This window comes from Panthera pardus, unplaced genomic scaffold (assembly GCF_024362965.1).
Source record: "Panthera pardus isolate Hobbes unplaced genomic scaffold, ASM2436296v1 HiC_scaffold_17, whole genome shotgun sequence".
NCBI classification, from domain to species: Eukaryota; Metazoa; Chordata; class Mammalia; order Carnivora; family Felidae; genus Panthera; species Panthera pardus.
The window spans coordinates 138761974-138776300 of record NW_026526732.1 but is presented as its reverse complement, the minus strand read 5'-3'; the positions used below and the strand labels follow the sequence as shown (position 1 = coordinate 138776300).

At 40.0% G+C, this 14327-nt stretch overlaps 1 protein-coding gene across 3 annotated transcripts in view; it reads right to left on the bottom strand.

Moving 5' to 3' along the window:
• ZNF318 (zinc finger protein 318) overlaps nt 1-14327 on the bottom strand; it is a 33643-nt gene that overhangs the window by 13165 nt on the left and 6151 nt on the right. For all 3 annotated transcript variants that reach the window (XM_053904989.1, XM_019457204.2, XM_019457202.2), the window contains exons 3-6: nt 10276-10915; nt 7867-9309; nt 6101-6200; nt 3679-3983 (exon numbers count right to left, since the gene is read on the bottom strand). In XM_053904989.1, coding sequence (XP_053760964.1) covers nt 3679-3983; nt 6101-6200; nt 7867-9309; nt 10276-10915 — 2488 coding nt within the window. The remainder of the gene's footprint in view (nt 1-3678; nt 3984-6100; nt 6201-7866; nt 9310-10275; nt 10916-14327) is intronic.

The following is a 14327-nucleotide window of genomic DNA, read 5'->3' as shown; positions in this document are numbered from 1 at the left end:
GAGTCACTAAAGAGGGGTGCCTGGGTGGCTCAGCTGGTTAAGCATCTGACTTTGACTTAGGTCATGATCTCCTGGTTTGTGGGTTCAAGCCCCTCATTGGGCTCACTGCTGTCAGCGCAGAGCCCACTTCAGATCTTCTGTCCCCTTCTCTCTATACCTCCCCTGCTTGTGTTTCTCTTTCTCTCTCTCAAAAATAAATGAACATTTAAAAAACTTTTTAAAAAAAGAGTCACTAAAGAAATCACACCCAGCAGGTAAGGGATGGGTTCGTGTATACACTGCTGGCAAGTACTGACTGGCGCTATCTTTCTGAAAAATAATCTAGGAATACATATTACATATCTCAAAATTCTTCATACCCTTTGACCTAGCAATTCTACTCCTTGACATTTATCCAAAGTAAATGATTTTGTCAAACAGGAGGTGATTTGACTGGTTAAATAAATTTTGGTATCCATACAATAATTTCAAATTAAGGTCATTTAAAATATTATAAGGGCACCTGGGTGGCTCAGTCACTTAGGAGTCCAACTCTTGATTTCAGCTTGGGTCATGATCTCATGGTTCATGAGATCGAGCCCTGTGCAGGGCTCTGCATTGACAGCATGGAGTCTGCTTAGGATTCTCTCTCTTTCTCTCTCTCTGCCCCCCTCTCCACAATTAAATAAACTGTAAGAAAATATTTTAAAAATAAATTATAGAAATCTATTTATTAACATGGCAAGATGTTCATGATATACTGAAAAAGCAAGTAACTAAATACATTTGAATAATCAAAAAGGCTATGCAAATAGGACACAATGTCTAATATCATCTTATCCAAACAACTTTCTGTAACTACTCATATTCCTTTATCCAGTTTTCTTTTTTTTTTTTTTTTTTTTAGGCATTTATCATTACCTAACCTGTACTTGCTTTTGTATTATCTTTTTCTATTTCATGAGAGTTAGGACCTTGTCTATATAGTTCGTTGCTATACTTCCCTCTATCTAAAATAGTGCCTGTCACTTTCTTGGGAGATCAATAAATATTTGTTTAACAAATTATAAACAGAAAATGAATAGCTGGAATAATATACACCAAGGTATTAATGACAGTTGTCTCTAGCTAGATGAATCGTGGACTTGTGTGTGTGTTTATTTTTACGAAATGAATAGAAAGAAAACCTCAAGCCAGCTATGCATTTTAAAGTGAGGCAAAAACAGAAAAAATACCAACCAGAGGAAGGAACAACATTCCTTACTATTGAAATGAATACTGACTTGTAACATATCCATATTAGCTTCAGTAAAAATGAAGCCAAATTCAAATCAAGATGACAGGCCATCATGGGGCTGGTGCATAAATGGACCAGATGTATAAGTCAATTATAAAGGGTCAGAACTTTTAAGTTCTTCTCCCATCAAAGGCCCTGAACTCAATGACCCTGGTATAAAAAAGAGCATAGTCCTACCTGGTTGAAAAGAGGACTCTCCCAGGAAGGCATAGAAAAATTAGAGCTTGGACGATAGAGGATACAGAATATCCTCTTCTCTACCTTCCCAACATTAACTGAGCACCTACTATGCCCTAGACAAAGTGGATACCATGGGAAACACAAAGATAAATGAGTTTTACTCTTTTATTCTCAGGAAGTTCTTACTTAGTGGAAGAGACAGGCATGAGAACAAACATGATCTTAATTAAGTTTTAAATAAGATAGAATGAAATAAATCTTATACGGTAACCATAATACATTATGAGAGAGCTCACTACATAGTTAATATATTAAAGAAGGGGTGGGGTGAGGCACCTGGGTGGCTCACTTGGTTAAACGTCCGATTTCGGCTCAGGTCATGATTTCATGGTTCATGGGTTCAAGCCCTGTGTCAGGCTCTGTCTTGACAGCTTAGAGCCTGGAGCCTACTTCAGATTCTGTATCTCCCTTTCCTTCTGCCCCTCCCCTGCTCACGCTCTGTCTCCTCCTCTCTCTGCCCCTCCCTTGCTCACTCTCTCTTGCTCTCAAAATGATTAAACATTTTAAATAAACTAATTTTTAAAAGTTTATTTATTTTATTTCGAGAGAGAACATGAGTGTGCACACAGGGAAGGGGCAGAGAGAGAGAGAGAGGGAGGGAGGGAGACAGAGAATCCCAAGCAGGCTCTGCCCTGTCAGTATGGAGCCTGATGCATGGCTCAAACTCACAAACCATGAGATCATGACCTAAGCTGAAACCAAGATACAGCCGCTTAACCGACTGAGCCATCCAGGTGCCCCAAAAGTTTATTTATTTTGAGAGAGCGTGCATGTGAGCAGGGAAAGGGCAGAGAGAGAGAATCCCAAGCAGGCTCTGTGCTGTCAGCATGGGGTCTAATACAGGGCTCTATCCCACAACCCTAGGATCATGCCCTGATCTAAAACCAAGAGTCAGACACTCAACCAAATGAGCCACACAGGTGCCCCAGCCAGTATGAAATTATAATGAGCAAGGGGAAAAAGAAGCATGAAATGAGGCTGAAGAGGTAGGTAAGGGAGTATTACAATCACTGGCTTATACTTGGAGAAAGGATTAAGAATATAGCCATATAAGCAAAAATTGAAGGTGGCTTGAACTTGGATGGAAACAAAGATGGTGAGATGGATGAAACTGAGATTTACTTTGCAGGGAGAACTGAAAGAATCTGGCATTGATTTTGTATGGAGCAGTTAAGGAAAAGCAGCACTAAGAAAGCTTTTCAGGTTGTTGGCATGAAAACTCTTGGACACTGGGGCCCTTGAGATGGGTTAACAATGAAGGCAGAAAAGAGGGAGGTTGAGCACATCATTAGTTTGTTTAGTTTAGGGTATGTTGACTTTGAAGTGTCTATGAGACAACGAAGTAGAAATGGTGAGTAAACCACTGGACTTCAGGTTTGGATCTCACCAGACTCCTTTGAGTTAGAATATAAAACTAGAAGTTGTCAGCATGGTATTTCAGCATAGACCTGGATGAAATGACCTAGGGAAAAAGCAGAATTCTGGAGAACTGGGCTATGACTGATTCCTGAAGAACTAAAATATTTAAATATCAGGCAAAACACAATAGGTAGCAAAGGAGACTAAGCAGCAGCAGCAGCCAGCATACTAGGAAGAAAAGAAATGTGACAGAAGCCAAGGGAAGAAAGCATTTTTAGAGAGAGTGCTTCCCTGTATTAAATACTGCTTTGAGAACTAAAATGTATTCACTGGCTATGCAGCATGGTGGTGACCCTGTTGCTAACCATGAACCCACAAAATGGTATACATAAGTTACAAGAAGATTAGAAGCCAGGCTGGAGTGGGTTAAGCAATAAAGGCTAGAGCAAGAACATGGGGGGCCCTGAATGCTGAGGATTTGGGATTCTATTCTGTGGGCAATGAGAACTGCTAAAATTCTGAAGTAGAGTCCCGTTGTCTGACCTATGGTTTACAAAAATAACTTCAACAAGAGTAAGAACAGGTTGGAAAAGGAATCTAAGAAAATGGTTAGAAGGCTTCTTTAGGAGCCCATGGAAATAAAAGATATAACAGAAACAGAAAGGGGCACCTGGCTGGCTCAGTCAGTAGATCATGCAACTCTTGATCTCATTGTTATGAGACTGAGCCCCACACCGGGCATGGAGCCTACTTAAAATTAAAAAAAAATTTTTTTTAAAGAAATGGAAAAGTTGAATTGTTACCTTGCTATTTGAAGAGGAGCTTGAGGTTGATGACACTTTTTCTGGGCTCTTAGATTTTTCTGCTTTCCCAGCCTTCTCTGTAGTCTCTTTACTGTCATTTGAAGACTTTTGGGATTTATCCAAAATGTTTATTCCCAAGATCTGAGCCACTTTGTCCAGTTCAGACTGCTTCTTTTCTGCCTCTTCTGCTTCTTGTCGAAGTTCTGCAATGTCCTTCATGATGTTATCCTGAAGCCGACTCACCTCCACCAGGAGTGGGTCTTTGTGGCCATCCTTCTCCCTTCGTTTCTTGCGCAGCATTTCTCCTGAGCAGACGAATGTCAAAAGAAAGAAACACAAGGAAAGTAAGACAGGTCATTTTTCTGTCACAAGTAGTAATTTCCCAAGAGTCTATGGTCAGAAAATCTTTTCCCTTACAACTTTCCTTTATAAAGGCAAGAAAGACTCTCCTATCACATGGGCTAGTTTAGGTGAAGCTTCTATGGAGGTAAAGGATGAGTGATTACATTATCTCTTATGTAGGAGTTATTAGGTAAGGATCTACAAGCAGGCTTCAGGAGATCCATGAATCCCCAAAATGGTATATAGAAGTTTATGTGCATTTGTCTTTATGTTGTTAACTATGAATCCAGTGACGGTCTTCTTCAGAGAACCAAGGAATTATTCAGAGGGCGAAAAGAATTCAGTTACATATTTGACTTTATTTGATTTAAGGACCCTTTACCAGTACCTACACTGAGTGTTAGGTTTTGCCTCAGGTTCACCTAATGTTATCTCCTATTCCAAACAGAAGGTCCTCATGAAATAATCTTCACAGGATTAATAACTAAATTTCTTATCCATAAACAGTCCAAATCCAAACAGAAGAAAGTGTATCTTCTCTCACTCTCTATTATTCCAAACTGTCATCAAGCTGTAATATTTAGAAGCCTTATTATGTTCTTTCCTCAGTGTGCATGTGAATTCCTAAAGGCACAGATGAAGAGATGGAATCAAGAGGCATCATGGAACATCTTTTTGTGCAAAAAATAAGGAAGTACTTAAAAAATGATGGAGACATATCAAAGGACACAGGAGACCCTTTAAGGGCTCCCACTGGCCAAATCTGGGGCAATTTTGGCATGAAAATAAATGACAATATATAATTATAACTTGTTAAATGAAGAATCCATGACTTCACACCAATATAAATGACCAAGAGATGGGAGAGGAGGGATGGGTAGGAAGCTCTTCATCCTAGTAGAAAGCCAACTAATAAAGGTAGAAGGAATAATGAGATTAGAAAATCACTATTTAACAACCATCACAACAAATGATTTAGGCAAGAATCACCAATGAATGCTCAACTAGTGAGAGGAAATTTGAGGACTGACTAAACATTTACACAGTCTAGAAGTATCTCTCCTATAAGTTACTAATTATAAAGGGTAAAATAATAACTTTGCAGCAAAGAAATTCCTGAAGACACCATCTTAACCAAGTGATCAAAGTTGATATCACCAGTAATGGGACAAACTAATAATGATACAAACTCAGCATCACTTCTGTGATGCTCTTGTCAAAAATGCATAACCTAAATTTAATCATAAGGAAACATCAGACAAACCAAAATTAAAGGACATTCTATAAATATGTGACTTCTTTTCTACAATGTCAATGTCATGAACTATAAAGATCCAGGAAATGTTATAGAAAAAAAAAAAAAAAAAGAGTGAAAGAAATGACAACTGAATGCAACGTATAATTTTCCATTTTCTTTTGCTTTAGGGCATTATTAGGACAGCTAGTGAAATATAAATAAGATCAGTAGACTAGTAGTACACTATGGTTAATTTCCTAATTTTGGTAAGTGTACTATGGTTATACAAATGAATGCTTTATTGTTAGGAGATACACAATGAAGTATTTAGGAGTTAAAGGAGTATCATATATAAAACTTAAAGAATTCAGGAAAAATCACACACATACACAGATTGAGAGGAAAAAAAGGATATAGAAAATATGATAAAATGCTCATAATCATGGAGAATATCTGAGAATTTTTCAACTATTACTGCAACTTTTTATGAGTCTAATTAAGCCAAATTTTTTAACGTTTATTTATTTTTGAGACAGAGAGAGACAGAGCATGAACGGGGGAGGGTCAGAGAGAGAGAGAGACACAGAATCTGAAACAGGCTCCAGGCTCCGAGCTGTCAGCACAGAGCCCGACGCGGGGCTCGAACCCACGGACCGCGAGATCATGACCTGAGCCGAAGTCGGCCGCTCAACCGACTGAGCCACCCAGGCGCCCCTAAGCCAAATTTTTTAAAAAGTGAGGCTTCAGATCACTGAACTTATCTGAGAGTCCCCACAGTTCTCCATTTGGGTCTCCTACTCAAGTTACTGCAAAAAGGCACTTATGCACAGGAATGTCTGATACCTTGTTGTTTATGAAGCCGCTCCAATTCAGTCCTGAGGTAGTACATCTTTTTTTGGCGAGCTTCCCGGTCACTCTTTAGCTTTTCCCTCTCTTCAATAACCTGCAAAGTACATAATAGTGTCCTTCAGCCTCCATCATTCTCCTTTTTCTACTACTCTCTTCTGTAAGTCCTCCTGCCAGATAATACCTGAATCCAAGGACCCAAATGTCTACACAGAGAAGTTCTGACTTTATAGCAAAGTTGGTATTTCATTCTGATCCAAATTCCAGAGTAGAATTATCCTTTTCAGAACTACATTGCCCAGAAAGCATTATTTTTATGCAGGAAGCACTGTACTATTAATGTTAACCTAAAGGCACTGACAGCAACTATTAGACAGTGGTTCTGAGCTCAAAGGGAACCATCAAGAAGTGAACTAATGAGTGTTACAGGTGACACACTGTGTTAGTTGCATTACATACATCAATTTATTTAATCCTCATGACATTATCCTTGTTTTACAGTAAGAAAACTGAGGTTGTGAAAGATAAAGTAACATATCCAAGGTCATACAGTAAGAAGATTTAAAATCCAGGTATATTAGATAGATAGATAGATAGATAGATAGATAAAATCCATGTATATATAGCCTAAAGCACACATTTCAACTGTATTACTACTAGTTGATGGAAAAAACAAATATAGTTTGTATATAATGGACTAGTGTGGAAAACCTGTATATTATCAGCCCTGACTTAAGTGCTAGGTTCTTGAAGGGGAAGTAAAAGGAAAACACTCAATCTCCAAACAGTGTCTGTACAGTCTCAGGTTTTGTCTATATTGAACCTTTCCCTCCTCTTTTCCAAAAGACTTCAACAGAACAAAAGACTGAAGCTCAGAGTATCTAAATGCAATAAAAAATTAAGAGGTGATTTTTGTTTTCTCAAGAATCAGCTAAATTTCTTTTAAACTGGAAAAAAATTGACCCTCTAATTTTTCCTTTCCTTCTTTTTCTTTAGGTTTTAATTACTTTATTAGCAAACCAAATTTAATATATTACATTTTTACGCTCCTAAACAAAGTGAGTCATTAGTTACTAAGGACCTTTACGTTAAGAATACACATTAATTTTTCCATTTGAAATTCTGCTATTCTGTATTCCTCATCCCTAATTTTTACCTGCTGTTTTAAAATATGTAGAATTATTACATCATTACCCCAGCCAGTTCCCTTCCTATACCTGAAAACCCAATGAACTTTGTAGTATAAAAACTACTGTTTTTTTTAAGTGTCAAAAAATATGTTGTATTCTTGGACTCTAAAACAAACCAGAAAAAGCAAAGCTGATTTTTTAATTACCAAGCAACAACCAGGTATTAGCTTTTAACCCACATAATCACTACAGGAAATGGATCCAAAATTCACTAAGATGAAAACACATTTACCGATCGTCCTTCACCCAATCCAATTTTGGTTCCTCACACCCTGACGAGGTCATATTGAAAACTTCAAGGCTCTCAACTCCTACCCATAGTATTCTAAGGCCAATAATTCTGATAGAGAAATAAACTTAAAAAAGTCAAGAAATCACAGTGGGACCTAGGGCTAGAATTTAGTTTAGTCCTAATAAGAAAATGTGAGAAAAACAGAGGGAGTATATACATTACTTAGAGTGAGGACAGCAGCCTCCAAAAACTTAAAAGGGCCTTACATCCTCTGAAAGGCAAATACCAATTTATGTTAAAATAGAAGACTCAGGCACAGGACGCCCAAAGCTAATATTCACCTTCTGCTTCTGGGAAGCACGGTTCTTCTCATCAGAGATCTTCTCCGGATTATATCTTATGAGTGATGGGATGGACACCTGGACAGGCACTTGAGCAGTAGGAATTGAGCCTAGCACTGACTCCTCCTGCTTGGGCTCATCAGGAGTCACAGTGGGGATCACACGGAGATTGGGACGGCTACGAGTAGGCTGTTTGGTAACTGGCATTACCCTGTGTGGTTCAGGTAGAGAGTGGTTTGATGGTTGAGAGGCAGGGTACATGGGCCACCTGGAGGCTGCATATGCCATGTAGTGCCTATAGGCATCAAAGGAAGCAGGGGGAATGGCAGGTCCCTGATAGTTAGGAGGTATCCGAGCTGCAGCAAACTGAGAGGCCCTTGGCATATGAAACTGTGATAAAGAAGCAGGATGTGGAAGTCTAATTGGGGCAGATGGGGCTGATGGTAACATGCATCTGACTGCCACAGATGACTGAAATCCACTGCCAACCACCTCTGGTCCTGCAATATGACCCACTGAATGGTCAGACTTTAGGAATGGGGGGCTGTTTTTTGTGAGCAGGTAAGGGTCTACAGGGGAGACTGGATGTGGATGGGACACCTCTGGGGAGTGGGTATTGCTATGGTGTGCCTCTCTGCTCTCCAGTCTGTGAGGCTCTGCGGAATGCCGATCAGCTGAGAAATGGTGGTCAACTGAGGAACAGCGTTCTGCTGAAAAGTGCCGGTCAACTGATGGACGGCGGTCAGCAGAGGAACGTGATGGTTTCTTGCCATGAAGTCGTTCCTGAGTGCGTGCGGCCAGTTTACTAATCTCGGCTACCCCAATATCCAGCCCTATGGTCTTGAGCAAGTCATGAATCTTGGCATATTCTGGATTGGTGTCTTCTATTGATTCTAGTTTTACAGCTGGAGCTGAAGAGGGCAGGGAGCTTGCCTTCTGTCTCATGACTTCATTCTCAGAGCTCCCAAGGGGCTTTGGTGGAGATTCTGCCTTTAAATCCTCTTCTTCGTCCCCATAGAGAAATTTCTCCTCATCCTCAATGTCAGGGAAACTACGGCGCCTTTTTTCCTGTGTACTGGTAGAATCTGCCAACATGCTCAAAATGCGGGAAAAACCACTGCCATCCTGGCTAGCTCTCTCATGGGGCAGCAAGAAGTCTGTGTGTCGTTCAGACCCCTCAGGCTTCATATTCAATTTTTCCTTGTGGCACAGAAAACTTCCAAACTTCTCTGTGAGAGGACTGTTGTCTTTGGGCATCCCAGGGAGGGGACCCCATTGATAGAGGTTGCCCTGAGGTTCTTTCAAGGTAGTCTCTACCATAGTCCCCTTGTTTTCAATCTCTGAGGCAAAAGCAGCAATAGCACCACTTAGTGGAAGAGATGGGTGACCAGAGTAGACAGGGTGATCCTGGCTGGGGCTGGTATTGCTGGAAAAACTCTCAAGCTGTAAAGACAGACACAACTGATTTAGCCTCTATGTAGAATCTCAGAAAACTAGTAATTGAGACAAATACTTAAATAGTTGGTTCTTCTTGAATAAATAGGGGGATGCTAAGTATGAATGAAAGGGAGGTACAGTATCCTTAGGCAGGTTCAAGATTTGGGTCTCCGTCTGTCCAGATGCTTCTGCTGTAGCAAGGGGGAACAGGAAATAAAGTAGATTGGCATGAATCTTTACTTTTGCCCATTTCTTGTACTCCTTACCAAGCAATACGAATTCAAAAGGATTTTAGAGATATACTCTAGCTTGTTTCTTTTCTATGGGTCCCTCAAAGGGGAGGGGGGGAAACATATAAAAGTGGAGCCACTTTGAAGTGAGATTAGGAAACTCTGAAACCTAACTGATCAACCTCCCCTTGCTTCCTTACATGCCCTTAGGTACTTCTTCAGAAACTTTTAGCTCCTAGGAGAATAGCTAAAAACTAGCGTTCATGCTTGACCACCTTTTCAAAGATGAGGAAAAAACATCAGGGCCCAGTAACTTGTCTAAAAATCACACAGCAAGTAGTGGCAGTGGAATCAGAATCAGAATCACCTGGTTTCTGGTCTAGTGCCTAGTGTCTACTCATAAATCTTTTCTCTAAAGAGAAATGAGGAAAATTCAGATCGTCTACTCTCTTTGCCCTTCAAGCTTCACTTCCAAGAAACCCATATTCAAAGATTCCTTGAGGGCTATCCAATTTAGAGAAAAAAACTTTCAATAAATACTCTCCAAAATGTTTACTTAGCCTAATATATGACAATAGAAGCCCTCTACTGATGCATTATGAGGCCTACAGTTTACTCTGGAGAATCTTGGAAGATACTATATTACAAAGATACCATTAGGGACACAACCCTCAGGAAAGTAACCGAGTTTTAAGATATTAGAGGGACTAGCAAGAGATTCTAGAAGAAATGCAGCAGAGACCTGAATGGAAGGCTCCATGTCCACCTCAATCCGTTTCTTCAGAATTGACTTCTTGGGCATAGCGGATACTTCCTCAGGGCGATGTAAAGAATACCCTGGCTCTGATGTTGTTAGGACACCTGATAGTCCAGGAATAGAACAGCTAGTGTCACCACCATCAACTCCCACTAGCTCCTGACTCAAGCTCCTACTTCGTTCTTCCTCTTCTTCTCGTTTTCGCCTGGCAAGGTCCAGCTCTCGAAACTCAGGATCTAGAAACCTAGGGCTTGGGCTTCGTCTACGCTGTCGATAGTTGCGGGTCCCTGATGAAAAACCTGAGTGATCACCGCCCATGCCATGTATCTTCTCTGTGTCATCATAACGGGGCCGTTTGGCCTCCCGGCTCCTTTCCTCAGGTCGTACAGAGTAGGAGCCTTTGAGTTTATCTCTATTCCGCTCTGTTCCCCGCAACAGCTCATCATGACAACTGATATGGGGACTATAATCAGAACGATGCAAGAAAGTTTCTCTTGTCCGGTAGTCCTCATCAAGTTGTCCCAAGAAGGGACTGAGAGGTCCCTCCTCCCGAGAAATATATCGTTCAAGACCTCGAGAGCACTGGGAACTTCGAGTGAAGACTGAATCATCAGTCAGGTCATCCCTGAGGAAAGAGACAAGCATCAGTGAATACAATGGACTTGGAAAGAGCAAGAGCAAATAAGCCTCTAAGAGGCTGACATTCAGCAAGGGGGCTACAGATTGCTTAGGACAAAAGACAAAAATCATGAAATCCAAGAACAAATCTATGGAACATTTCTTCTCCCTTTCCCCTGGGCACAAGCAGCTTCAATCTCTAACCAAAGGGAACTATTACTATCTATCTAGACAGAACTTTTAGGCTAATCTCTTTGACTAGACTTTGGGGATGCAGAATATCACGAGAGGGTCTGGGAGATGTGAAAACATCGCTACCAGACTACAAAAAGTGTGGGTTACACAATTCCACGCTAGTTTAAATTCTAGCTCTTTGCTATCAAAAGTGTGGTCTCAATTAGCAGCATGAGTATTACCTAGGAACTTTTTAGAAATGTGGATCTCAAGCTCCATCCAGGCCTACTGATTCAGAAACTGCATTATTTTAACAAGAGCTTCAGATGATTTGTATGCACTTTTAAATGTGAGAGATGGGAGCACCTGGCTGGGTGGCTAGGTCAGTTAAGCATCCAACTCTTGATTTTGGCTCAGGTCATGATCTCACGGTTCGTGAGATCAAGCCCTGCACTGGCTCTGGTGCTGGGTGGGGTGCCTGCTTAAGATTCTCTCTCTTCCTCTCCCTCTGCAACCCCCTCTCAAAAAAATTAATCCATAAATGAAATGTGAGAAATATCAGGCCAGGTCAATAATTTTCAAGCTGTGTTCTACAGAGACTCTTAAGAGTGCTTAGGAGATGCCTAAAGGAAGGACATGCTAAGAAAGCAGAGCCTTGCATGGCTCTGGGCCTTCCACCTCACTGAAATCATACTGGCCCCAACTTTTACTGTTTGTAATGTAAAGTTCTGTATAATATACCATTTGGAAAAGAAGTATTTCACTGTGGGGAAGATTTTTTTTTTAAACTACTGAGCTACCTAATTGGCACGATTTTCTCACAAGTTTTAGAAGATTCTCCAATGCTCTGTTTTGCTAGGTCACATATTAAAAACCATAAAATCCATTTACAGCCTGTTTTGTTCTCTCTTTTCTACTTTGCTTGGATATCCACAAGCACTCTGCTCATCCTGGGTCTATGAAAGAGTATGGAATGATTTGGCTCACTATATATTTTTATTTTCATAGAAATAAAATGGTCTTTAAAAAAAAAGAAATAAAATGGTCTTGGACCTCTGTGGCACAAAGATAAAAATATAGGATGGGACACCTGTCCTTTCAGCTCAGAGCTCTTTATCACACAAAATAGTCCTAATCTTTTTGGGTACTATGGTCACAGAGTTTCTACTGTCCAAAAAAGAAAATTTCTGATTCAATCATAGATAGAAATAAAGATCCTCCAGCACTCTAACTTTTAAGTAATCTGAATGAAACATTTACATGTCATGGCACCTGGGTGGCTCAGTTGGTTAAGCATCCAACTCTTGATTTCGGCTCAGGTCATGGTCTCACAGTTCATGAGCTCAAGCCCTGCATTGGGCACTGTGCTGACAGTGCAGAGCCTGCTTGGGATTCTCTGTCTTGCTTTCTCTCACCATCCACCCCCCGCCAACTCCTGCTTGCACGTGTGCTCTCAAAAATAAACATTTTTAAAAAATTTATGTGTCATTCACACTCCACTCACATTGGTGTTTTCTAGTTTCTAGTATGTACTTTTGTGTTTTGTAGAGTTTCTGAGAAATAACTTTTCTTTGATTTTGTTTTTTTTTTAGTTGCTTTCTCTGGGACTGAGCAGAACATCAAAGAGTTGCCTTTTCTAGAACTTTGTTCAAAGTTGTAGACCTGGGTAACAGCTATAAATAATTTTACGAAAGACTATCATAGATAAACTTTATCACTTCCTCTAAAAGAATGCCACCCATGAGAATCCAGGTTCCTGTTACCCACCTCCTCCCCAAGAATCTGGGGAATTTTGAGGTCTCGATATAGTAGGAAATAAATAAAATAGGAAAAAATTGGAATGAACCAAGGATGATCTCTGAAATCAAACATAACTAGAGTAATATATTTTACTCTATAGGTTTGTCAGCCATGAACACGCCTATTTCCAGGGAGGAAATGTCCATGAGCCACTCTATTACTACAATACCATCTACCATAAAAAAGTCTCTGACTGTATTAGTGTAGAGGAAAAAACACAGGCTCCATGGGGAGTGGCAAATTCATCCATACTTCCATGTTCAGCTCCCCACTAGAACTATTACATATCACCACCAAATGGCATACTAGCTCAAGATCTAATCTAGCACTAAATATAAAGAAGCTAGAAATAATGAGATGACTCCCAGACAGTATCAATCCAGACTTGTAACCTTCAGCAAAAGAAGGCAAAAACAACACAATGAAAAAAGGTATGTTAACAGTTAAAAGAATAAACTATCATATGTATATCATGCATATATATCATGCAATACAGAAATCATTGATTTCTATACAGGCAGAAATCAAGATGCTTATTAGAAGCTCATGTCTTCCTTCCCCAGGTCTCCCAAAGGATAAGAGAAAGAACTGGCTACGGTAAAAGTGAGCCCTAAAAAGGGTCCCATCCTCTGTAGCTTAGAATAGTCCAGGGACAGACTCTCTCTGAAAGTTTTAGTTAAGTCCCACTCTTTTCTAAGGTTTTAAATAGTGTATAAGGTCTATCTATTTTAAAAACTGACAGGGTGCCTAGGTGGCTCAGCCAGTTAAGCATCCGACTTTGGCTCAGGTCATGATCTCATGGTTTGTGAGTTCGAGCCCCTCATCAGGCTCTCTACTGACAGTGCATAGCCTGCCTGGGATTCTCACTTTCTCTCTCACTCAAAAATGAATAAATAAACTTTAAAAATAAATAAATAAGTAATTGATTGTTGGATTGCTGGATGGGTACATGGGGGTTCACTATATTATTCTACTTTTTTTTTTTTTAAGCTACTCATGCATTGGTCAGCATCTCATCTAGCAAGTAGATGGGAGCTCCCTCTCTGTACTTCTGTATTTATGAATTGCATTAAACAAGTAAAAAAACATATAACATATACCCACATAAAACTTTGTACACCAATGTTCACAGCAGCATTATTCACAATAGCCAAATAGTGGAAACAACCCAAATTTATCCATCCAATCATCTCTGATGAATGGATAAACAAAACACATACAATGACATATTATTGGTAACAAAAAGAAATGAAGTACTATTATATGCTACAACATGAATGAATCTTGAAAACATTATGCTAAGTGAAAGAGGCTAGTCACAAAGGACCATATATTGTATGATTTTATTTATATGAAATGTCCAGAACAGGCAAATCTAGACAGAAAACAGATTAGCGGTAACTATCGCATGGGGGGGGGGGGTAACTAATAGCTAAGAGTGCAGG